This window comes from Amphiprion ocellaris, chromosome 18 (genome assembly GCF_022539595.1).
Source record: "Amphiprion ocellaris isolate individual 3 ecotype Okinawa chromosome 18, ASM2253959v1, whole genome shotgun sequence".
NCBI classification, from domain to species: domain Eukaryota; kingdom Metazoa; phylum Chordata; class Actinopteri; family Pomacentridae; genus Amphiprion; species Amphiprion ocellaris.
Window position 1 is genome coordinate 22,681,569 of NC_072783.1, and position 26,827 is coordinate 22,708,395.

Consider the following 26,827-nt stretch of genomic DNA (forward strand, 5'->3'; position numbering starts at 1 on the left):
AAAAAAATGCCATTTTTCAAACATGGTGTAAAAACGTGCCATATGATAAAATAATGTAAAGGAGGCCGTGAAAAACACTCCAGAAAGGTTTTCATTGAAAAAAAAATCATCATGAATTTTGGCGCAAAAAAAACCGCCTTACTATACTATGTCGAAAAAAAATGCCATTTTTCAAACATGTTGTAAAAACGTGCCATATGATGAAATAATGTAAAGGAGGCCGTGAAAAACACTCCAGAAAGGTTTTCATTGAAAAAAATAATCATCATGAATTTTGGCGCAAAAAAAACGCCTTACTATACTATGTCGAAAAAAAATGCCATTTTTCAAACATGTTGTAATAACGTGCCATATGATAAAATAATGTAAAGGAGGCCGTGAAAAACACTCCAGAAAGGTTTTCTTTGAAAAAAAAATCATCATGAATTTTGGCGCAAAAAAAAACGCCTTACTATACTATGTCGAAAAAAAATGTCATTTTTCAAACATGTTGTAAAAACGTGCCATATGATAAAATACTGTAAAGGAGGCCGTGAAAAACACTCCAGAAAGGTTTTCTTTGAAAAAAAAATCATCATGAATTTTGGCGCAAAAAAAACGCCTTACTATACTATGTCGAAAAAAAATGCCATTTTTCAAACATGTTGTAAAAACGTGCCATATGATGAAATAATGTAAAGGAGGCCGTGAAAAACACTCCAGAAAGGTTTTCATTGAAAAAATAATCATCATGAATTTTGGCGCAAAAAAAACGCCTTACTATACTATGTCGAAAAAAAATGCCATTTTTCAAACATGTTGTAAAAACGTGCCATATGATAAAATAATGTAAAGGAGGCCGTGAAAAACACTCCAGAAAAGTTTTCTTTGAAAAAAAAAATCATCATGAATTTTGGCGCAAAAAAAACGCCTTACTATACTATGTCGAAAAAAAATGTCATTTTTCAAACATGTTGTAAAAACGTGCCATATGATAAAATAATGTAAAGGAGGCCATGAAAAACACTCCAGAAAGGTTTTCATTGAAAAAAAAATCATCATGAATTTTGGCGCAAAAAAAACGCCTTACTATACTATGTCGAAAAAAAATGCAATTTTTCAAACATGTTGGAAAAACGCGCCATATGATAAAATAATGTAAAGGAGGCCGTGAAAAACACTCCAGAAAGGTTTTCATTGGAAAAAAAATCATCATGAATTTTGGCGCAAAAAAAACGCCTTACTATACTATGTCGAAAAAAAATGCCATTTTTCAAACATGTTGTAAAAACGTGCCATATGATGAAATAATGTAAAGGAGGCCGTGAAAAACACTCCAGAAAGGTTTTCTTTGAAAAAAAATCATCATGAATTTTGGCGGAAAAAAAAAGCCTTACTATACTATGTCGAAAAAAAATGCCATTTTTCAAACATGTTGTAAAAACGTGCCATATGATGAAATAATGTAAAGGAGGGCGTGAAAAAAGTCCAGAAAGGTTTTCTTTGAAAAAAAAATCATAAATTTTGGCGCAAAAAAACGCCTTACTATACTATGTCGAAAAAAAATGCCATTTTTCAAACATGTTGTAAAAACATGCCATATGATGAAATAATGTAAAGGAGGCCGTGAAAAACACTCTAGAAAGGTTTTCTTTGAAAAAAAAATCATCATGAATTTTGGCGCAAAAAAAACGCCTTACTATACTATGTCGAAAAAAAGATGCCATTTTTCAAACATGTTGTAAAAACGTGCCATATGATGAAATAATGTAAAGGAGGCCGTGAAAAACACTCCAGAAAGGTTTTCTTTGAAGAAAAATCATCATGAATTTTGGCGCAAAAAAATAAAACGCCATAGTATACTATGTCAAAAAAAGAATGCCATTTTTCAACATGTTGTAAAAACGTGCCACATGATGAAATAATGTAAAGGAGGCCATGAAAAACACTCCAGAAAGGTTTTCTTTGAAAAAAAAAATCATCATGAATTTTGGCGCAAAAAAAACGCCTTACTATACTATGTCGAAAAAAAATGCCATTTTTCAAACATGTTGTAAAAACGTGCCATATGATGAAATAATGTAAAGGAGGCTGTGAAAAACACTCCAGAAAGATTTTCATTGAAAAAAAAAATCATCATGAATTTTGGCGCAAAAAAAACGCCTTACTATACTATGTCGAAAAAAAATGCCATTTTTCAAACATGTTGTAAAAACGTGTCATATGATGAAATAATGTAAAGGAGGGCGTGAAAAAAGTCCAGAAAGGTTTTCTTTGAAAAAAAAAATCATGAATTTTGGCGCAAAAAAAACGCCTTACTATACTATGTCGAAAAAAAATGCCATTTTTCAAACATGTTGTAAAAACGTACCATATGATGAAATAATGTAAAGGAGGCCGTGAAAAAAACTCCAGAAAGGTTTTCATTGAAAAAAATCATCATGAATTTTGGCGCAAAAAAAACGCCTTACTATACTATGTCGAAAAAAAATGCCATTTTTCAAACATGTTGTAAAAACGTGCCATATGATAAAATAATGTAAAGGAGGCTGTGAAAAACACTCCAGAAAGGTTTTCATTGAAAAAAAAATCATCATGAATTTTGGCGCAAAAAAAAACGCCTTACTATACTATGTCGAAAAAAAATGCCATTTTTCAAACATGTTGTAAAAACGTGCCATATGATGAAATAATGTAAAGGAGGGCATGAAAAAAGTCCAGAAAGGTTTTCTTTGAAAAAAAAAATCATGAATTTTGGCGCAAAAAAAGGCCTTACTATACTATGTCGAAAAAAAATGCCATTTTTCAAACATGTTGTAAAAACGTGCCATATGATGAAATAATGTAAAGGAGGCCGTGAAAAACACTCCAGAAAGGTTTTCTTTGAAAAAAAAAATCATGAATTTTGGCGCAAAAAAAACCGCCTTACTATACTATGTCGAAAAAAAGATGCCATTTTTCAAACATGTTGTAAAAACGTGCCATATGATGAAATAATGTAAAGGAGGCCGTGAAAAACACCCAGAAAGGTTTTATTTGAAAAAAAAATCCTCATGAATTTTGGCGCAAAAAAAACTCCATAGTATACTATGTCGAAAAAAATTTGTTTTTTCGACACATTGTAAAAACGTGCCATATGATGAAATAATGTAAAGGAGGCTGTGAAAAACACTCCAGAAAGGTTTTCTTTGAAGAAAAATCATCATGAATTTTGGCGCAAAAAAAAAAACGCCATAGTATACTATGTCGAAAAAAAAGTGCGATTTTTCAACATGTTGTAAAAACTTGCCATATGATGAAATAATGTAAATTAGGCCGTGAAAAACACTCCAGAAAGGTTTTCTTTGAAAAAAAAAATCATCATGAATTTTGGCGCAAAAAAAACGCCTTACTATACTATGTCGAAAAAAGATGCCATTTTTCAAACATGTTGTAAAAACGTGCCATATGATGAAATAATGTAAAGGAGGCCGTGAAAAACACTCCAGAAAGGTTTTCTTTTAAAAAAAATCATCATGAATTTTGGCGCAAAAAAACGCCTTACTATACTATGTCGAAAAAAAATGCCATTTTTCAAACATGTTGTAAAAACGTGCCATATGATGAAATAATGTAAAGGAGGCTGTGAAAAACACTCCAGAAAGATTTTCATTGAAAAAAAAAATCATCATGAATTTTGGCGCAAAAAAAACGCCTTACTATACTATGTCGAAAAAAAATGCCATTTTTCAAACATGTTGTAAAAACGTGTCATATGATGAAATAATGTAAAGGAGGGCGTGAAAAAAGTCCAGAAAGGTTTTCTTTGAAAAAAAAAATCATGAATTTTGGCGCAAAAAAAACGCCTTACTATACTATGTCGAAAAAAAATGCCATTTTTCAAACATGTTGTAAAAACGTGCCATATGATGAAATAATGTAAAGGAGGCCGTGAAAAAAACTCCAGAAAGGTTTTCATTGAAAAAAATCATCATGAATTTTGGCGCAAAAAAAACGCCTTACTATACTATGTCGAAAAAAAAATGCCATTTTTCAAACATGTTGTAAAAACGTGCCATATGATAAAATAATGTAAAGGAGGCTGTGAAAAACACTCCAGAAAGGTTTTCATTGAAAAAAAAATCATCATGAATTTTGGCGCAAAAAAAACGCCTTACTATACTATGTCGAAAAAAAATGCCATTTTTCAAACATGTTGTAAAAACGTGCCATATGATGAAATAATGTAAAGGAGGGCATGAAAAAAGTCCAGAAAGGTTTTCTTTGAAAAAAAAAATCATGAATTTTGGCGCAAAAAAAGGCCTTACTATACTATGTCGAAAAAAAATGCCATTTTTCAAACATGTTGTAAAAACGTGCCATATGATGAAATAATGTAAAGGAGGCAGTGAAAAACACTCCAGAAAGGTTTTCATTGAAAAAAAAAATCATGAATTTTGGCGCAAAAAAAACCCCCTTACTATACTATGTCGAAAAAAAGATGCCATTTTTCAAACATGTTGTAAAAACGTGCCATATGATGAAATAATGTAAAGGAGGCCGTGAAAAACACCCCAGAAAGGTTTTATTTGAAAAAAAAATCCTCATGAATTTTGGCGCAAAAAAAACTCCATAGTATACTATGTCGAAAAAAATTTGTTTTTTCGACACATTGTAAAAACGTGCCATATGATGAAATAATGTAAAGGAGGCTGTGAAAAACACTCCAGAAAGGTTTTCTTTGAAGAAAAATCATCATGAATTTTGGCGCAAAAAAAAAAACGCCATAGTATACTATGTCGAAAAAAAAGTGCGATTTTTCAACATGTTGTAAAAACTTGCCATATGATGAAATAATGTAAATTAGGCCGTGAAAAACACTCCAGAAAGGTTTTCTTTGAAAAAAAAAATCATCAGGAATTTTGGCACAAAAAAAACGCCATAGTATATACTATGTCGAAAAAAAAGTGCGATAGTGTGCTATACTGTGACGTTGAAGTCTTCAGAGCAACATGCTACACTGTGAAGTTTTTAGAGCGACATATTATACTATGATGTTTTTAAAGCGACAAGCTATACTATGACGTTCTTTGGACGACATGCTATACTATGAAGTTTTTAGAGTGACATTCTATACTACAACCTTTTTTGGACGACGTGCTATACTATGACGTCTTTTGGACGACATGCTATACCAGGGGTGGGCAATTCATTTTCATACGGGGCCACATGAGAAACTTTGACGGTTGTTAAGGGCCGGACCAGTACACGTAAAAGCTCTGCTCAATATATATCTCAACAAAAACAGTAAATGAATCAATACAATGATATAATGAAAATGTGGAACACAGAACACAACTATTTAATGAAAGATTTTGTTTTTTCATTCAAACTATGATTGCTGCCTATTGAGTTGTAGATATTTACTATCATAAAGACATACTTAAAATGTGAAACTGATTTTCCAAGTGCTTTAATTACTTTTCAGCAGTCACTGTTTTTACAAGCGAAGTAAGTAAGCCATCACTCAGAATTTATTCTACAACAATATGACCATCAGCTGGCAGAGATTTGAAACTTGCCTTATCATGTCAGTTTTTGTTCATCGTGAACGCTATGAGGTAACTGCTACAGCTTATCTGGACTAACAGCTGCTGGATGTACAATAACACTGCAAACATCTTGTACCATTATAGTGTTGTCAGTTTTTCTAAATCTACATTAAGATGACTGTGAAGCATAAAGAAAGACAACAGCTCCCCAATACACTTACAGCAATGTTCAATATATCTCAATAAAAACAGTAAATTACACAACACAATGATGTACAATGCCCAAGTCTTGAATCTCTGCTCTCAGATCCCAAACTCGTTTAAGCACCTTGTCCAGGCTGATCCATCTGACAGCTGTCTGGTAACCAAGGTCACCATGTTCACTATCATCTCCTCCAAAAAGACAACAAACTGTCTATAATTCAATGCTCTTGCCCTGATGAAGTTAACTACTTTAGCTACAACATCAGTCACGTGGTTGATTTTTAGCACTGACTTACACAGCACCTCCTGATGTATAATACAATGCAAAAATATCAGTTTCTGTTCTGGGTTTACTTCAGTCATTTCATCTTGCATCCGTTTCAAAACAACATTTTCCCCTGTCAAATTTGGACAGCCATCAGTTGTAACACCAACCAAATTCTCCCATTTTAGTCCCAGCTTGTTCGTGTATGTATTTACCTCAGTGAACAAATCACTCACCGTCATGGTTCCTTCATTGGCTGCACAGCTGCCAGCTCCTCCGTCATCTCAAAGGTTTTTGTTAGTCCACGTACAAAGATGAGTAACTGGGCTGTGTCACGGACATCACAGCTCTCATCCAGAGCCAAGGAGAAAACATCAAAATCGTCCACTTTGTTGTGCAGCTGAAGCTCCAGATTTTCGGCGATGCTCTCCACCCGCCTCGTTACAGTTCGCCTCCTAAGGGGCACATTAACGAGCGCTCCTTTCTTCTCCGGGCATATAAGCGCTGCAGAGTCCACCAGACATTCTTTTATAAACTCTCCATCAGGGAATGGCTAAAGTTTTTGGCGATTTTGTAGGATATTAGAAAACTCGTCTTGACTGCTGCATCCCTTGATGTGAGCTTTGGTAAAACAAAGTCATTGCTGCTTTAGCAGTTTAGCTAGCAAACCTTCAGACATCCTCCCCGCTCTGTATCAGTCAAATGTTTGTACTTCTCCGCATGTTTGGTCTCGTAATGTCCATTCAGATTATAATCCTTGAGCACCGCGATCTGTTCTCCACAAACTAGACACACAGCTTTATCTCTGACTTCAGTGAAGAAATACTTGGAAGTCCATGCCTTGTTAAAAACTCTGCATTCGGAATCAATCTTTCTTTTTTGCCGTTAGCTGACATCTTCCCGGGTTGAAGCTAACAAACAAACCAATCAGCGCATAAACCTTATGCTAAGTACGTAAAGCACGCGCGAAAAAACGTTAACTTAGCAGACCTTTCAAAATAAAAGCAGTGCAGGCATATTGCTTGCATGTATTGTGATGATATGTATTTGCATTGACTTTTAATATTTTCCAATGACCTCATACGGGCCAGTCAGGGTCATCCGGCAGGCCGGATGTGGCCCGCGGGCCGTAGGATGCCCAGGTCTGTGCTATACTATGATGTTTTTTAGACAACGTGCTAAACTATGACGATTTTAGACCAAAGGCTATACTATGACGTTCTAAGAGCGACATGCTATACTATGATGTTTTTTGGACGACATGCTATACTATGACGTTTTTTGGATGACATGCTATACTATGACGTTTTTTGGATGACATGCTGAACTATGACGTTTTTTGGACCAACGGCTATACTATGACGTTTGTTGAGCGACATGCTATACTATGACTTTTTTGGAACGACATGCTATACTATGACGATTTTAGAGCGACATGCCATACTATGATGTTTTTTGGAAGACATGCTATACTATGACGCTTTTTGGACGACATGCTATGCTATGACATTTTTAGAGCGACATGCTATACTATGATGTTTTTTGCTATACTATGATATTTTTTGGGTGACATGCTAAAGTATGACATTTTTCTGACCAAAGGCTATTCTATGATGTTTTTGGAGCGACATGCTATACTATGACCTTTGTTGGGCAACATGCTATGCTATAGGCTTTTTTTAAATGACATATTACTATGACGCTTTTTTCTTTTAGTTTTTTTGTTCTTTTTTAGCAACATTTTATAATAATTTGAACAGTTTTAAACATTACTATACTCTTACTTGTGCAATGAAATATATATTTCAGCTCCTTCCACAGATGTTCCATAGGATTTAGATCAGGGCTCATAGAAGGCCACTTCAGAATACACCAATGTTTTCCTCTTAGCCATTCTTGGCTGTTTTTAGCTGTGTGTTTTGGGTCATTATCCTGTTGCAAGACCCATGACCTGCAACTGAGACCAAGCTTTCTGTCACTGGGCAGCACATTTCTCTCTAGAATACCATGACAGTCATGAGATTTCATTGTACCCTGCACAGATTCAAGACACCCTGTGTCAGATGCAGCAAAGCAGCCCCAGAACATAACAGAGCCTCCTCCATGTTTCACAGTAGGGACAGTGTTCTTTTCTTCATATGCTTCATTTTTGCATCTGTGAACATAGAGCTGATGTGCCTTGCCAAAAAGTTCCAGTTTTGTCTCATCTGTCCATAGGACATTCTCCCAGAAGCTTTGTGGCTTGTCAACATGCAGTTTGGCTAATTCCAGTCTGGCTTTTTTATGATTTGTTTTCAACAATGGTGTCCTCCTTGGTCGTCTCCCATGAAGTCCACTTTGGCTCAAACAACGACGGATGGTGCGATCTGATACTGATGTACCTTGACCTTGGAGTTTATCTTTAATGTCTTTAGAGGTTGTTCTGGGCTCTTTTGTTGCCATTCTTATTCTCTCTCTTCCATTTGTCATCAATTTTCCTCCTGCGGCCATGTCCAGGGAGGCTGGCTACAGTCCCATGGATCTTAAATTTCTGAATAATATGTGCAACTGTAGTCACAGGAACATCAAGCTGCTTGGAGATGGTCTTATAGCCTTTACCTTTAACATGCTTGTCTATAATTTTCTTTCCAATCTCCTGAGACAACTCTCTCCTTGGCTTCCTCTGGTCCATGTTTAGTGTGGTACACACCATGTCACCAAACAGCACAGTGACTACTTGTAACCCTATAAATAGGCCGACTGACTGATTACAAGTTTGTAGACACCTGTGATGCTAATTAGAGGACACACCTTGGTTGAACATGTTCCTATGGTCACATTATTTTCAGTCTTTTCTAGGGGTACCATCATTTTTGTTCAGGCCTGTTTCATGAGTTTATTTTTTAAAATAATTCTGTTAAACCACGGTTCAAAAGCAATGTCTGATTTTCATTGGTTAATTTTCATAGAATTTTTATTTATTATTACTTTTGTCAGATTCAAATTATTTCTGTGACCATTGTGGGTTTTTCTTTCATTAACCGAGGGGCACCAACAATTTTGTCCACGTGTGCATGATGTCAACTGCTATTTTTGTTCATGTGTCTTCCAGCATATAAACTGCCTGTCCAAAAAAAAAGTTGTACACTCTAATATTTCATTGGACCACCTTTAGCTCTGAGAAAGGCACACATTCACCATGGCATCGTTTTGATAAGCACTGCAATGTCACAGCATTTATTTCTGTCCAGAGCTGCATTGATTTTTCATCAAGATCTTATATTAATGATGGGAGAGTCGGACTGCTGTGCAAAGTCTTCTCCTGCACATCCCAAACATTCTCAATGTTGCTGAGGTCTGGACTCTGTGGAGGACAATCCATGTGTGAAAATGACATCTCATGCTCCCTGATCCACTCATTCACAATGTGAGCCCCATGATTCCTGGCATCATCATCTTGGAACATGCTCGTGCCATCAGGGAAGAAAAACTCCATCGATGGAAAGACCTGACCAACCCCAGATCATAACCCTAACCCCCACAGGCTTGTAGGAACTAGATATGATGAGTACATCACTTCCTCTCTTCTTACCCTGATGCCCCCATCACTTTGGAACAGGGTAAATCTGGACTCATCAGACCACATGACCTTCTTTAAAAGTAACTACAGTAAATGCAGGAGTAGAAAGTACAACATTTCCCACTAAAATGAAGAAGGGAGCATGAAAGGTAAATAAATTGAACCTGAGCACACTACTAAAGTAAATGTACTGAAAAGTTGTATTTTTTCAACAATAAATTGAATTCTTAGGAATACAATTGGCTTAGTTACTGTGTACACGGTATCAGGACAAAGGCGTTTATTCTGCAAATATTACATCAATAATCTGGCTTCCTTTGTGTTTCCATGTTGTTAGGAAAATATATTTCTGAGGACTTACTATCTCAAAATATATGCAAGTAACCATACACACACAGCAGACACAACACAATTTAACCCTCCTGTTTTGTTCATTTCTCGGGAACAGCAATAATGTTCCTGGGTCAGTTTGACCTGGGGCTTGTTTAACTATTTAAAAATGGCAGAAACCAAAAAAATCCCAACAAACATTGATTACATCTCATTCTTAACTTCATTACAAACCATTTCAATCAATATTTAGTGCGATGGTGTTCTTTACCTCTCACAAATCATGGTTTCATAAGGACAATTCACTTGTTTTTCATAAAAAAAAATGCATGTTAATTTTTTTAAAAATGTACATTAGAAAGGTATACATATAAAATACAACAGTTTCACATGACATTATTTTATTTTACATTAGATTTTTTTCATTTTATGGAGTGATGTTGATAAACTTACATAAGACATGTCTTCTGTTCAGAGTGGGTTTGCAAATATGTGAAATGAACCATTTTACACTTATTAAGCCAAGCAGAAGACCTTTCATACTGAAAAAATACTTTAAAAAAAACAAACAAACATTTTGTCACTTTAAAATGGGTCAATTTGACCTGCAACTATACAGTTCCCTTCATTCTTCCGCTTCTGTTTCTCATCAGTTGCTTAAAATGTTGAGATGAATTCAATCTGCGGAGGCTTATTCACAGTACACCAAATTTTATTGACACATAAAAGCATACAGTACTTATATACATCTTTTTGAGTATTTACAAAATAGAGAGCCCAATGGATGTTACACATGTATAAAAATATGCATTACATCTATATAAATATGTACACAATGTGCAAAACATATGGCATTACAAACAACAAGAGGCATGGCGTGGGTGGCGGAGACAGAGAGGAGACTCGGCTACGATGAGCAACGCAAATCCTTCACTGTAAAATCAGCTGATGACGGCGGAGACTCGAGAGCTTCGATCTCTAGCTCAGAAAAAAAAAAAACGCTCACATGATGATAAGCGGTGAAGGTGAACGAGGAGGAGCTGAAATCAATGGCAGGAAGCCTGAGCCAGCAGCTGTCGCGTTCCAAGTAGTCGACAGTGAAAGAACCTGCAGAGTTCCTCAGACTGATGGTGCTTCCACAAATCTACCACACATAAGAGGGTTATTCAACAAACCCCCCGCTGAACCACTCGGATATGAAGTGCTTTTAAACTCTATTACTCTGGAGTAAAGGCTCTTATGTTAATAAAATCAAGGCAGGATCTGACATACAGTACAGTACATCACGGGGAGAGCAGCCATTATTGCTTTTCGCTGTCCTTGTCTGGCCGGTCAGCAGCCAACAATGGTGAGTGGTGAGTGGCGTCACATCGAGCGTAAATCACATACATGTGGGGATTTACTGCAGCCATGAGATTTGTGTACATATGATATGAAATATAAAATGAAAAAAAAAAACTCTGCAAACCAAAAATATACACACAAAGTCTTCTTTTACACATTTAACATAAGCATGAAAACAGGATTAAATTTGACTTTTAACCCTAAAAAAAAAAAAAAAGAGATAAATATTTTTTAAAAAATGTCACAAACTTAATAAAAATTCAATAAGATGTTCCACTGCCTTTTTTGGCGAACAAAAAAACAAATATGACAGCTTTAAAGCTGACATGCCGAAGAAGACAAAGACAAACTCGTCATCTAAGACACATGAACTTTCTGCTCGTCTAGCACAGCACGTTGCAAAGTGGAATCAAAGAAATACAACCAGACTTGCAAGCAGGTAGTCTGAGGTCCAAACGCCTCCATACGACAAAAGTAGGACAAACCAGAGGAGACCAAGCTCTTAAAGGTGGAGTAAGACTTTCTACCCAAACACACTTCATGTCAAACTGTGTAAATATGTCCACACTGGCTGTCTGTTTTGTGTGCACTTAAAAAGAATATGTTTGAGCACAGCTTTGGTTAAATGAGACAAACAAAGTGGCTCTTCCAGATTTATACAAATCTATTTCAGCCGACCAACAACAGGGAGTTTTTGCTTGTGTACAGGACAACCCTATAAAGTCCTTACTTTATCACATTTTCCTAAGTGAGAGTGAATTCCATAGACTATTAAACTAGAAAAAACATATCGACTGAGACTCAGTATGGGCAGATACTACAGTCATGCCCGAAATTATTCATAATGATAGGAAATTTTGACTTAAAGTTACTTTTATTCAATCAGCAAGATTTTTTGATTGGAAATGACACAGGTGTTTCTCAAAAGATAATAAGATGATGTACAAGAGGCATCATTTTGAAAAAAATAATTTCTCAGCTTTTATCTACATTTAAAAGTAACTTAAGTCAAAATTTTTAGGGGTATAAATAATTTTGGACTTGACTGTAAATGTTAAAGGCAAAAAAACTTCCATGCTAAAGACGTGCACTTAGTGGTCTTAATATTCTAGTTTTATATGTATATTTATGTTAGAAATTAACATTACAAGATGTCATCCTGGTTTCTGCTTGCCTTTTTTGTAGTATTTTATATCATTTTATTTAGCTACAAACAAGTTTTTATTCAGTTTTCTGACTTTTTTTGCACACCTGTCATTGTCTGTCTTACATCAGCCCGATTTTTAAGAAAAAAACTACATAAGTTATATAAATAAACTGAATTTTTGAAATGTTGAGCAAAAAGTCTGTTTCAGCACCACTGTGCTCTGCTTCTTTGCTTATGGACACGGACCAAGACACCCAACCTCAGCTTTTCTCTAATTCTCTCTCGTTTTTACTCTGTTGTGTTTTGGATCAACAAACTCTCTCGAGATTGTCTTACTCCACCTTTTACACAGGTTTGTAGAAAACAACTGGAACACAAAATACAACACTAGAAGCCCAGAAGAAAGTGTGTGTAGACAGTATTTGGCATGAACTCTTTCAGATGGTCAGACATGTTGGATTTGAACACATCCGTGTGTCTTGGCCTGGTCAGATAATAAATGTGTAACTGCAGCAGCTCTGACAAAACACTGTAAAGGGCTCTCAATCAGTGTGCTCAGGTGTCTGCATTATTGCTGACGGTAAATCAGCATTATACAAGCAAGAAAATACATTTCTTTAAAACGCAAAACAAAAAGTCAGCCTCGTTTCAGTTTTTTTGCTGTGAGAAATGACCCTGAAGTTGCGGTTGAAAATGTGCCATGAAGAGACAAGAGAAGAGCAGCGCCGCCCTCTACTGCCCATGGATGTAATAACAGGATAGAGTGGTTAAAATGTAAACGTGGTTTCACTGAAGATTTCACTGACAGATTAAAAAAAAAAAGAAAAAAGACAAAAGGTTGATTTGAAAGTGCCATACAATTAAACTGTATCAGTCCCCAAAGAATAAATAGACTGAGATGCCAAATCAGTAACTCAATACTCAGGTGTGAACAGAAACAGTGAGTGGAATAGGAGGCGATCAATTAAAAATGAAGTTAAATAAAAAAGCCCTCTTCACCAGCTCCTCACTGTGCATCATGCCTCAAAGGTGTCTGTGTGTTTCTGACTGCAGGACACACGTTCAAACAGTAAAACAGTCATCAGAGGCCTTTTAAAGAGCCAAATTTGGAATAAGCCGAGTGGTTAGCAAATGATTTGATTTGATATCAGCAAATTTCTTCAGACAACTTCATGGCAAAAGCCGACAAAGAGCTTGAAACAGCCAGAAATTAAACGTGAATACAATCATGCACACAGGGACACAGATGTACATGCAAGGGACAGGAAGACAAGTCCACACATATGCACACACACAACATGCTTGCTTCTCACACACAGTCAGGAATCTAACGTTGTCTACAGGCTGCGGTAGCTGATGCATCAGATGTTCGGCTATTTTACCAGCCAGACATCACTTTAGAATATTCTGATTCCTCCAAGGGGCTGTCGGTTGCTTGATAAAGGCTTAGCAAAGCAAACTAGCTCATCGGCTGCAGGCAATTTTTAACTAGCATGTTTGTAGGCTAGTGATGCAGTTATTTCCCATCCTGACACACACGCACACACACACGCACACACACACACACACACACAGAGACAAAGTGCAGGGATATTGTAGGACAGCTAGATATAAAGCTCGTCAAAGACATCTTTATTCCTTGATATAACTAGCAGCACACCTATTATGGAGGGGTGTCTGCATAAACTGATACTTGTTCCCTTTCCGCTGTTTTATGTCAGTTTACTCATCAAAGGAAAAAAAAGCTGCCACCTTTTTTGAGTCCTATTTTTTTTTTTTTTTTTTTTAAAGATATTTCTTAAAAGTACATTCAAAATAAGAGACTTGGAAAGCTGCAGTATCTCCAGAGGTGGCAACGTGATCCATACGCTGATCACTTTGGATATGCAGTGTTCACATTTCCTTGTTCTGAGGTGGACGAGGCGTATCGTCTGATCTCTCAGCCTCTTTAGTGCATAGCTCTCACATTGATGGAGGAGCTCCCTCCTCTCGTCGAATCTTTATTTAGTCATTGGTTGTTCAGCTTGACCGGTGGGGGTCATGATAGGTCAGAAGAAAACAGTCACATCTGATACAATCCTATCAGATTAGTCAGCAAACATGCCATCCACAGTTAAGTGGAACCAGTGTGAACAGAGGCTTGACCTGCTCTCATCTAGGAATCTCTTTACATCTTGGCTTGGTGACCGATTGACTTACTGAGGACGTCTGGCTTCGGATCAAGAAGGAGCAGATGGACACGACTGTCCAGCACCTCAGACAGGCTGAGGTAACTTCTCAAAGCACTTAGACTGGTTTAGCCTAAGCTGTCCCAGGTGGTCAGTACTGACATCCTAAAGCACTGATAATCCCAGGGCAGGCCTCAAACTGCTCTTTATTGAGAATCGAATCTCCTTTCAGTTGCTAATTACAGCTTTCTGTAGTCTGAAACATCGTTTAGACTGAGTTCTGTTGCAGCCACCAGCTTTTGTAACCTCATATGGCACAGTATGCTTCAGTGGAACAAAGGCCTTCTTATCAGACCACCTCCAGAAATCCTTTTACACATTTAGCTACTGTGCTTAGACGATAAAATGGACACGATTTTCATTCATAAGTGTGGCTTGAACTGTATTTACAAACAGTCTGCTCTATCAGTCTGAATTTGGCTCTGTCTCCTTGGCTCTGTAAATGATCCTTATGACATCAGACACCAAAAAAAAAGTCAACGCTGTCTAAAATCCCTTTATCACAAAAACTACGAGTGACCACGATCACCTTAGTGTGGATGTTTTCCTGCCAATAACAGGCTCTCTTAAAGCTGTGCAAACTCCTACTTGTAGTTCCTCTTAAACCAGCCTGTACAGCATCTCCTCCTGGAGATTAGTGGGAATATTACAGATGGCATGGATGCACTGATAAGAGTGATATGGCACAGCAATGCCATGTTCTCTCTTCCTTTATTTAAAATGTGGTAACCCAACCTCTTTGCAGCTGTCCGTCTCTTCCTTTTCCTCTTCATCCATCCATCTCTCCCGCCTGGCTCAGCTGCACTGCAAACTCTCCTCCATCTTTCTTATCCAAACCTCCGTCAGTCCCAGTGCAGTTGCAGGTCATGCGTATCCAGGAAGTCCGTCGGGATCCCCAGCGGCGTGAGCGCCCCGGCAGGACCCGGAGGCATGGTGAGGTCCAGCCACTCCATGTTGTCCAGGGCCGGGTCAGACAGGCCCATGTTGAGCGAGGATGGAGGCGAGGAGTCACAGAAAGACAGGTCTGATGTGTCCATGGGCGAGTAGGGCTGCTGGTCCATTAACTGGGCCTGCAGCTCCTCCATCAGGCCCTGTGTGCGCGGGTCCGATGCCGGCGACGTTTCAGCCAGAGTCCCCTCCAGGAAGGCCTCGAGCTGATTGTCTGTAGCCAGAGAGGACAGGCTGGGCAAGGTGGGGTTGATGATGGAGCTCAGGGTGGGAGGGGGAGCCACCTGGATCTGTGGGGGCGCTCTGGACAGAGCGGTGTTGACTGGAAGAGTGGTGATGCTGGCTGTGACTGGAAGGGTCTTAGTGAGAGGCACTGGAGGGTCCTGCTGGATAAATGGAGTGATTTCTGGAGGAGGGTGCACAGACCATGGAAGAAAAACATGGATTAAGATTAAAGATCAACCAGTGAGGACACTTTTAACTTGTGTAGAACTAAGTTGTCCTATAGGAGGACACAGAAACTTAGAAACTGGTATTTAAGGGAAGCTTTTTAGTGTTAGCACCTCCTAAATCCCTTCATCAACACCACTACATTCAAGTTTCAAATGACTTCAGTGACACATAAACTGAGTAAAACAGTTTTCATTGAACACTGATAATCACATCAAAGTGGATACTGGTACTTCTAGTAATAAACAACATTTTGTACTGCATGCACTTATCCAATACTTTTAACCTCTTTGATAGTGTACTAACTAGCTTTCAGTAACCCAAATTGCAAGAAGTAAAGCCCAGGAGTTAATTCATAGTTTTGCTCTCTATTTTTTTTTAAGTTATTTGAGGTTCTCTACAGTCTTTCCACACATTCCCTGGCCAATGTAGTTGAGGTTAAATTTGAGTTCTATCTTCTGATGTGACTGAGAAGGAGCTTCTGTCATGCAGGTCAATGCAACAACAATATCTAATGGTGATATCAATCACTATTAGGTTAACTAGCAGTGAGAATCACAGAATAACTGATGATATTATTGTGATAATGACATTAACCCTTTGATGCACAGCATGGGTCAAAAGTCACCCATATTCAATGGATTATGGTTATCTTTTGACCCATGTTATGCATCAAAGGGTTAACATGATCCTGGGATTCTGGAATACTTGTTAAACTGCAAGACAATTTACAATGCATCAAAATATCTGTGTAACTGGAGAAGCAAAAAATACCCGTAAAAAGACAAAAAACAGGAATTATGTATTCATTTCATTTACTGTATTGTGGTGTCAGTATGTGCAAGTATTATCATTCTTATTCATTGCTGATTTGTTTCCCCTGCTGTGAATTTCTTCTTCTTCACTGCAGGTTCGTGTATCAATAATGTATCGCAAGAAAATGCGATACAATATATTGCTGCATTAATGTTTTGTCGCACCCACTGTAAAATTTATGTTGTCAAACTGAAAACACTTCTGCCTCCACAGCAGCATCCTCAGTAGAATGTTTAAATCTTCCTCATATTGTCACTCAGCAAAAGCTTACCTCCGCTTTCTATGAGGATGTCGAACAAGTCATCCATTTGCTGACTGGTTGCCAAGGGAACCTGAAAAGACACGAACAGAACTTACGAGCTTGAGACTTATTCACCAAAAGCAAAACAATTCCTCAAGGCTGAAAAACTGAAGGACACAGCAGCTGAAATATTCTGGATGAATGTAGAGCCTGGTTTGAATGGTGCATAGTGGTATTTCAGCTGTGACTTTTGCGACTCCAACCTGTGAAACATTGTTGATGTGCATGTTACGGCTCTGTTTGATGGCCTCCTCATAGCGTGGAGGCTCTCTTGTCTTGGGAGGCTGAGCAACCAGGGAGGTGGGCTGCAGTATGAAGGTGGGCTGAGGAGAGGGAGACTGGGACGATGAGAGACAGAAAGAGAATGAACAACCAAACTGTATGAAACATGAAATGTTAACTTACGTTTAGGGATTTGGTAAAACATTGTAGTAAATCATCTCAACAGGCATCCAGTATATAAAGCTTCTCCTCTACAATAGTAACTCATGACTGATACCTTATTTAGGGGTCCATTAGAGATGCGGTGGTTAGGTGAAGCCCGTGGAGAGATTCTGTTTTCTGGGGAGCTCCTCAGGAAACACTGGGGATTCAACTCAGGCCTGTTGTGGTTCTCCAAACCAGTAGGGTTATTGCACATAGTCAAAGTCTGTAAAGACAACAGAGTAAACACACGTCTTTGTAGCTCTTGTGTGGAGCTTTAGAGCACAACTGTTCACCAAAATATGACAAGTTATGTGAGTGACTGACCTGTAGCAGCGGCTGCTGGCTGGGTGCCATCTCCATCTTAGTGGTTTGCAGCTGAGGAACTGGAGTATGGACCAGTCCTGGATTTGAGACTGTGGCCTGTAGAACAGGCTGAGATGGTGAAAAAAGAGATTTTATAGAACAATAATTTTGCAGCACAACCTCAAGTCTTCCCATTAAGTTTTCTACTGTGGTTGGTCTTGTCATTATTAAACTTAAGATAAACCTGTCTGCGCAGATTCTCAGTCATCCAGGTGATCCTAAATGTGTCAGTAGAAGTCAGGCAGTTTCACAAACACTCACATCTTCAGTCAAGTGAGTATTGGGTCGTTAACAGGCCGTGAGCCATGTGATTTGCTAGCAAGAAACAACACCTGTACTTCACTTCAGTCAGTTAGAACTACGGAAACCTCTTGGATGAGGGGTGTCTAAAAGAACCATAAGAGAAGTCTAATATCCTTCTACCAAAGCACTTAGGAATGCTAAGATGAATTTGTTAATACTTGCCCTAAAGCCCATAAAACAGGTGAACATGCTCTTACAGTTAGACACCAAACTTTATGTTCTGCCACTCTGCTCATACCTGCAGGCTGACAGTGGTGCTTGGCAGCTGGATTGTAGTAGCATTGTTGGGAAGTGACACAGGGAGGAGGATCTGAGTTCCAGCCTGGCCCGTGGTGGTCAGCAGAGTCTGAGGTTGCCCAGATGTAGTTAACAGGGTCTGAGGCTGACCCAGCACCTGGGACATCCCCCCTGGGTGGCTTATGAAGAACTGCTGCAGACTGGAGGCCGCAGGTTGCGACTGAGGCTTGGTCTGCAGTTTGGGACTTTTCTGGGGTTGGGGCATGAGCTGAGGGCTGGTGGTGACTTGGGGCTGGGCTTGGGGCTGGATCTGGGTGATGAGCTGTGTTTGGGTCTGAAGCTGCAATGCTTTGCCAGAAGAAACCGTGACATCCTCCAACTTCACCACTGTTGGCAAGGGGGCTCCGAGTGCCTGGGAGGACAGGATTGAGTTTGGGATGGTAGCAGTGGTGGACGAACAATTTGACAGGACGGTACCCTCCATTTTTACTACATTTGAATTGAGGACAGCAGGAACAGAGTTCATGGCAGGTATAGATGTGAGCTGAGGAGGTAGAGAGACAGAGTCGGCAGCGCTGCCACCCTGACCTCTTTTCTCTGCCTCTAACTGGATCTTCAGCTCCTCCACCAACTTCTGCTCCTGCTCCAGCTTCCTCATCAACTCTTCTATCTGCCGCTCCTTCTCATGGAGCCTCCTGTCCTTTTCCTCTGGGACGCGAAAAGGTGGAAGAGGTGAGGACTGCGGGCCTACTGAGCTGGAGCTCACCATGTGGATTTCAGACGGAGCCTCGGACATACTTATATCCTGCTGGAGGATGGAGGGCTCAGGGGGAAGGGGTGAGACCGGCGGCGTGGAGCTTATAGTCTCTGGAGTCACCTGCTGGACTGGAAGTACTATGGCAGGGGTGGTAGTTGTGGTGACCTCCATGGGGATGGCGGAGAAGGCGGTAGTGGCAGGAGCAGGAATGGTGGTAGGAGCAGTGGTGTTGGGATTGTCTTGGAAAGGCTTCAGTCTTTCTATCAGATCGGTCTTTGTTCCTGACACAGGGAGGCCACGCAGCTTGAGCTCCAGTTTTAGCTCAGCCACCTATAAAGATATAAATAGAACCATGTCAGCAGCATTTTAGACTCTTGCTGAAGGAGGGATGCAGTGGATTTTATGTGAATAATTCACAATTTTTGGACATATCCTCATTTGAGTGCCAAGAATAAGACAAAAAGATTAATATTACTCCTAATCTTTCAAAGCCATTAGATGAATAGCTGAGAGTATAGATTAGAAAAAAGGGGAAACAGCTAGCCTGGCTCTGATCAAAGGAAAGATCTGCTTACCAGCATTTCTAAAGCCCACTAATTAACACATTAAAGTCTTTTCATTGGTTACATCTATTGATTTAAAAATCCTTTTATTAGTTGATAAAGCACTGCATGGCCCTGCACTGGATGACCTCACAGAAACACTATTGGTAACAGGAAGGCCTCTTCAGTTCTTCTCTTTTAGCTGCTCCACAAAGCACAACAAAAACATTTGGTGATGCTGCTTTCAGCCTTCATGCTTCAAGCTGCTGGAACAGATTTCCAGATGATGCGAGAGAAGCTGAAGAGATATCGTTAAACAGAAACTTAAAAACCCATGTATTGAGGCTTTTATTTGCTGCTATAGTTGCATGGTTATAGGATTTAGATTTATTTTTTGTTATCATTAATACATTTTTTAAAAACATTTATTTTGCTAAAATCAATGTATTTTCTGTATTTTTTATTGCTTAGAGTATCTTATATTATCGTTTATTACCAAGATTACCCATGCCTTTTTTTTTTTTTTTCATTTTGGTTTTCTTTGTGTGCTTTAGTCTCTGAATCACTTTATTTCTAACATCCTATGTTTTGTCAGTTGTTTATAAATAATTTTGAACTGAATTTGATTTGTTTAAAATCAATATATGTAATGTCTGTCTGACTGACTGACTGATGGACTGATTGTGTCTTATGTGATTATCCATAGAGCAACCTGCCATTAAACCACAACTTCATAGTTTTTACATTTCAATTTTGTACAGATTAAACAAATTAGCTGTGACACGTTAACTGCTTGGCTTTAGAAATGCTGGCAGAAAGATTTCTTTTCCAGTACTATTACTAAGCTACCTGACTTTAGGCTGTAGTTTCACATTTACCATAAATACTCAGAGCTAACTCTGTATAATAAAGCAAATGGCTGCATTTTCCAAAATATCTAAATATTCCTCTGGGTGCAACTGTTAATAATTTTTTTAAAATGTGCAGCCATGTAAAAGGAATCTTCTAGCTTTAAAACAGGAAACCGACACAAAGGTACATGTTTTTATGGCTACTCCATTCAGAGTTTTTGACAAAATGGATTTTTAAAAATGTTTTTAATCAAGTGCAACAACATTAGGCAATCCTACATACAGTTTTCTATACATAAATCTTGCCTTTAAATGGCTTAGATGTGACTCTACAGTGTTGCTTCCTTTAGAATGTACATATCTATGCAGTCCCTGACTCCCTCTGCACCCACCCACCTCACCTATGACTCTACTCAAACCCTGCAATGGTACGTGTCCACAGTGGCATTTTCAGAGGCAGTGGTTGCGCAGCTTCCCAACACTGGGCGCTCCATGGCCGAACAACTAGGCAGTATCATGACAGGTTATTGATAAGTTCGCTTCAACAGGAGAACAACTAAGGATTTATCCTCCTACAGCAGCATAAACATGGGCTGCACCTGACTGGATAAATGCTTCACTTGTGAGTTGCCTGCTCCTGGACTTAAAACCAGACCGACATGGCGGCTCATTTGGTAGCTTTTGCTTAAATTATGAATATAGATCACCAAAAAGTGTTTCTGAAAACATCAGTCTAGAAATAAGCCGTGCAGTTGGTGAATTTGTCTTGATTTTAGATTGACAATTTAGTCAAAAAGTTTTTAATGATTTTCCAGATGTGTGAAGCATACAAAGCATAAACTAGCCAAGACCACTGATTCTAAAGAGTAGGCAACACGATGCTCTGCGTCTCTAAATGTATTGCAACACTATCAGAAAGCACTGCAGGGCTGCTTACATAGACAATGAATGGGAAGCACTGAATTGACAGATCCTGTGGACACGTACCGTAGCATGACTCTGCACAATAGCAGGTTGTAATATTGGAGTAATTCAGCCATACAAAGTGGAAACCGATTCTCAGAAAGAACAATGATACAGAAAGCCCCACCCTGCAAGCTACCAGGATTGGTTCCTCAGGTTGGCTATGTATGAAACCATGTCTTTAGTACAATGAAGTTGCACAGTGGAAATGCCCCAGCATAGCACTGATTGCTTATTACTCATTATGCATCTTCCATCATATAAAAACGCTGTCTGTACATGTTAAAAAGATTAAAAAAAACAAACAAACAAACAAACAAACTTGATTTTCACTTGAGGGGGTCTTGAACAGTGATTTTTTTTAACTGCTTGGGATTGTTTTTCCAAGTTAAAAGGGTGAAAGGTTTTCTTGTACAAACGGATTTCCAAATACCTTCATCTCTTCCAGGTTGGCAGGCAAGACTCCTGGCTTGCGGTTGGACAGCGAGTTGTTTGGCCGAGCCGGAGCTGAAGGCAGTGGGGGAGGTGGAGGTGCAGTGGGCAAAGACACCACAATGGAAGTTGGCAGCGTGCCGGCACTGTTGCTCTGACCCTCTGCCACAGGTCTACAATGAGAAACAGACAAAGAGAGTTGAGGTCATTGTTATTTGAGGAAATCATTTCCACCATTTCTGCATCACAGGAATACGAAACAAAACAAGAGGAGGAGAAGGTGGGAGAAAGAGAGATAATTGCGAGAGAGAGAGGAAACAGAGAGGAAATCTGTTCTCAATATGAACTGATAATCCATCCTGTGCCTCTTTCCTCGTTAACAAAGCCAGTTAACCAAACCACAGCACACTTAGTTCAAAAGGCAGCATGGTCATGCCGCTCCGTGAGGACATTTACAAAAACAGCACTTGGTGAAACAGCATCCTGTTAGTTATTTATATGATTAGACACCGGGTTGTTATTGGAAAAGAGCCCTCTGAACTGTTCAAAACAAAAATATTTGGCTTGGTTTCAGGCATTTCAGATAAAGAGCCATGGAAGCAAGCCAAACCAATTTGGAGGGATTTTTTTTTTCTTTTAACTTAATACAATGGTGGTGAAGGCTTGAAAAGAAAAATAAAACCATAAAAGACTGGGATGTACTGTAGATAGAAACAAAACAATACCTCACATCTGTTAAATATTTAATAGAAGGTGGGAGTCATTGTTTGAATGTTCTGTACACATACTTGAGAGGTGCTGGTAATATAGTCTGGTAGTTGTAGTGTTGCTGTTGCTGGCTGAGGATCTGCAGCTGCAGGAACAGCTGCTGTTGCTGCAGAAGTCGGGCATACGACGAGTCCATGGGCGCCTCACTGGCCTCCTGCTTCTGGTCTGGTGGAACATACTGGTGGTACTTGAGCTTTTTCACCCTTGGCTTTGGCTCTTTGCCCTTCTTACTGCGACTCTTCTCTGACGCAGCTTTCTGCTGGCTTTGCTGTTGTTGGGGGAAACATGGAAAAATTCTTCACATACATTCTGTGCGACAGAATCAAGAGGCAGAGGGCACATTATAATTAGAGCGGGACAAAAATGTGGTACTTACTTTCACCAGCATTGGGCCTGGTTTTAGGGGAGCAACTGTAGTGACTGGCTGAACAGGAGTGACAGCTGGGCGGCTGGCAGGCTGCTCATTGGTGGAGATCACTTTCATGAAGTCTGTTGTTGGGATGGCCTGAAGACAGTCAACAAAAAGACAGTCAAGACTGCAAACCAAACACTGGCATAAGTCCAATATCAGTGTTATAAAGTTACAAAACCCTGTTAGTGCAGGAAAATACAGTTCATTGGATCTACTAGCCATCTGTCTGACCTGCAGAATGGTACTGGGTGGTGGTGCTGGTGCCATGACAGGTGACGGCGTCTCTGGCATTTTGTTGTCCCCTGGTGAAGGGACAGAGCTCTGAGACTCCTGGCTGGCTGGTTGCTCTGGAGACAGGGCATCACTACTGTCTTCATCCAAAACCTTGGGATAATTCACCTGTCCTACTGAGAGACAATCAATGGTTTTTATTTTATCCAGGAACACATAACCTTTGTCCAAGTCCATGCATAGTCAACCAATCAATCAATCAATCATCATATTCCTGCATCCATTAAGGTAGACATACACCAAAATAAAAATTTTCAACACTGTTCTCCTGTCTCTCACCAATAATGGCCTGTTTAAGGCTGGAATCCACTGGCAAGATGTTTTTCTCCACCAGCTCCATCGGGCCTGGCCTCTGGGCGATCTTCTCATTGAGGTTGTCAGCCAGGCGGGCCCTTTTCAGCTTCATCTGGGTGGCCTGCAGTGAGGGCTCTGCTCCAGTTTCTGAAGAAAAATGAAAAATCACATATTCAGTATCTATGATGGGAAATCTTGATACTCTAATGCCACCTTACAGTCGTCTTCTTTGAAATGATGGGAAATTGTGTTTTCTAGCATCAGGGCTGCTGTCAATTTGAATCCTATGTTCCATAAATAATTATTGAACATTTGAAAGGAAACTGAAATTCTTCCAAGACAACCTTTCTATTGAAATTCTTTAAAGGTCAAAAGGAAGCACTATATAAGCATTAAGAGAATGCATTGGGAGGTCAAGAACTATCTGTACCTTGCAGGATGTGCATCCTGACCAGCTCTGCTCTCTCTGGACGACTGCGGATCTTGTGCTTTAGGAAATTCTCTGTCTAAAGAGGAAGATGCAAACAGATAACTCAGTAAATTCTGTAAATATCACCTAGAAGTTGTACTTTTATTAAAGGATTAGAAAATAGCTGGAAATACATGTAAAAAAAAACATGGATATCATTCTGCTTCAAAAACACATTTTGAACTTTATAACAGTACTGAGGTGCACAATCCTGGTCATGTCTGTCGCAGTAAACAGTTTGACTGTCCAGGACTGCATTTCATCTGCTTCACAGGTCCAAACTTAGTTTATTTCCAAACTGTGTGTCTTACCCTGGCTCTCTCCAGGCTACGAATCTGCCCATGGAAAGCTGCCGGGCTCTTCAGAGCTGCAACATAGAACATTTTCATCAACGCACAAAAACAAGTCTAACAACAACTTTATTCATATGATTCCACACAGATAAAAGATATTAAAAAACATGTTTATTATCTCGGCTATCAGTAAGAACCAGGGTTCCACTCTGTTATCATTTACCCGCCCACAACACATCAGGCTTTCAGTGGGTGACGGACAGCTGGCAGTGTCATTACTCACGTGGCATGATGCCCTGATCCACCAGCTGCTCCCGGGTTCGCCGTTGCTGAAGCCTCAACTGCAGCACTGAAAGCAGCATAAGTGAAAGTGTTGCTTAAATTAAAAAAATATGAATTAAAGTTATTAATGCAAAGTAGAGGAATGAGGAGAAAACCAAAAGGAAAAGCAAATGTGAAAGCCAAAAGATGAGGTAGTATATAAAAATAAAAAAAAGGGAAAACAAAATAGGGAAGAAAGTGAGAAACTCAAGAGGTAACCACATATGAATCTTTCCCTTTCCTGATGTATAACTCATATCCTGTTCTTTGGTCATTAGTCTGACATTATACGATAACGTCATTCTATAAGAGGGCTACTCAGATGTTCGACACTCAATATTTTCTTTGCGGCTGAAACAATTTGAAGTCAGGAGTGGACCGGTTCTTTGGTTAACTTACCACAGTTTTACAACAGTGGTTACACACAGGAGTGCATCTATACCATGTGGTTTTTCCTGCACAGAGGAATTTTTTTATGCTCCTTTAAGAGGTTTTAGCAAGATAACAGAGGAAAAGCATCAGTGACAAAATAATAAGGGTTGAAAATTATTTAAAGTCAATTTTTAAAACCATTTTTGTCAACAGGGGTTTCAGTTGGTCAAGCATAGTAGTCATTTTTTGTAATTAAATGCTCAGAAATGACAGGAAAGGGCAGAAAAGGTCCATTTTAAGCAAGGTCAAACCTAGACCACGTATTCCACTTGTGGCACTTCAGGCTGTTACAGAGGAGATGTTAACCAGTAACACACTTTCCAATGCGATGCTTTCAGTTGCTGCACTCCTGACATCTGCTGTTACAAGTTAAGTTTCACAGTAGCTGAGTGATGAACAGCAATAAAAATGTCTTCAGTCATCTGCTAGCCGGCCTGCTGTGTTAACATTCAAAGTTAGGCCATCCTAAAGTAAACAAAAGATAAACAATGACATCCATACAAAAATATGAGATTTCCATCGCTTATTCAGCGGCTTCAGCAGAGCTCCCTAGACCTCCTTCGCCCCTTCCATCTCCTTCAGCTCTTCTGGGAATATTGGTGCATTCCCAAGCCACACAAGAAGCACAACCTGTCCAGCGTTTTATGGCTCTCCTCCCAGCTACATATGCCCCAAACACCTCACCTAGAAGGCATCTGGCCCTCACATCAGCGTACAGGATTTCATTACACTTATTTAATCTATGCTAAAGAAAGTACATGGAAGGGAATGATTATTAAGCTGACGTAAGATATTTAAAGAGATTTTATTAGCCCCCCAACATAAGATAAGCTGGCAGCAGCATTAGCTTGCTGAAGTTGAACAATCCCTATTACAATAACAAGAGAAGGGAGTGCTCACCTGCTCTTGCTCTGAACCTCGTGCTGCATGCGCTGAGTGTTTCTACATCCATACAGGCCATAGTCTTAAACTGCTGGACTACAGAATAGTCCAAAATAGCGATTAAGCCATTTGATTCCAAGGTGACAGCAGTTGCATTCTCTAAACCCCAGAGTAATATGATCAAACCAAATGACAAAAATCCAGTGTGTTCAGCAAATCTATGAAAGAAGCAATAGCAGGCCTGTCCTCATTCCTACCTAACTTTAATGTTTATATTACTAAGCCACTACCCCCTACTCCCCTTCTACTCCTACTCCCCCTCTCACTCAGCCAATTTGGGATGGGTTATTTTCTGGCTGTAGGTGATCCTGACAGAACACGGCCAGATGTAGAGCACTGCGCTGGTTGCTTGTAGCTACCAAGTACCTGACTCAGCACTGCCTAACATCAAATGACAACAACAACTAGATTCTCAAAATGAAAAGATAAACTTGTGGCAGCAATGGCTGATTTATAGCTTTAATAGTTCCTTGTTAATGGGTCAGCAACAAAGAGGAGTGTAACATTGAGGAGGAGGAAGGGTAGAGTTCCACAAAATAAATACCGGCCCTAAGTTCAGATGCTTCTGCATTCACAGGAAGGGATGCGTCAAAACTTAGAGCAGAAATACAAACTAGCATGTTCCAAAA

At 39.3% G+C, this 26,827-nt stretch overlaps 1 protein-coding gene across 4 annotated transcripts in view; it reads right to left on the bottom strand.

Annotated features, from left to right (window-relative positions):
- Positions 1-10,252: 10,252 nt before the first annotated feature.
- mrtfba (myocardin related transcription factor Ba) overlaps positions 10,253-26,827 on the bottom strand; it is a 29,881-nt gene continuing 13,306 nt past the window's right edge. For 2 of the 4 annotated variants that reach the window (XM_035947083.2, XM_023267870.3), the window contains exons 4-17: positions 24,787-24,852; positions 24,522-24,577; positions 24,172-24,247; positions 23,727-23,888; positions 23,388-23,563; positions 23,121-23,249; positions 22,765-23,012; positions 21,978-22,149; positions 18,433-19,518; positions 17,853-17,960; positions 17,602-17,751; positions 17,306-17,440; positions 17,073-17,133; positions 10,253-15,941 (exon numbers count right to left, since the gene is read on the bottom strand). In XM_035947083.2, coding sequence (XP_035802976.2) covers positions 15,430-15,941; positions 17,073-17,133; positions 17,306-17,440; positions 17,602-17,751; positions 17,853-17,960; positions 18,433-19,518; positions 21,978-22,149; positions 22,765-23,012; positions 23,121-23,249; positions 23,388-23,563; positions 23,727-23,888; positions 24,172-24,247; positions 24,522-24,577; positions 24,787-24,852 — 3,137 coding nt within the window. In that variant the 3' untranslated portion in view covers positions 10,253-15,429. The remainder of the gene's footprint in view (positions 15,942-17,072; positions 17,134-17,305; positions 17,441-17,601; positions 17,752-17,852; positions 17,961-18,432; positions 19,519-21,977; positions 22,150-22,764; positions 23,013-23,120; positions 23,250-23,387; positions 23,564-23,726; positions 23,889-24,171; positions 24,248-24,521; positions 24,578-24,786; positions 24,853-26,827) is intronic. The other 2 variants (XM_055004625.1, XM_035947085.2) reach the window with 2 other exon arrangements.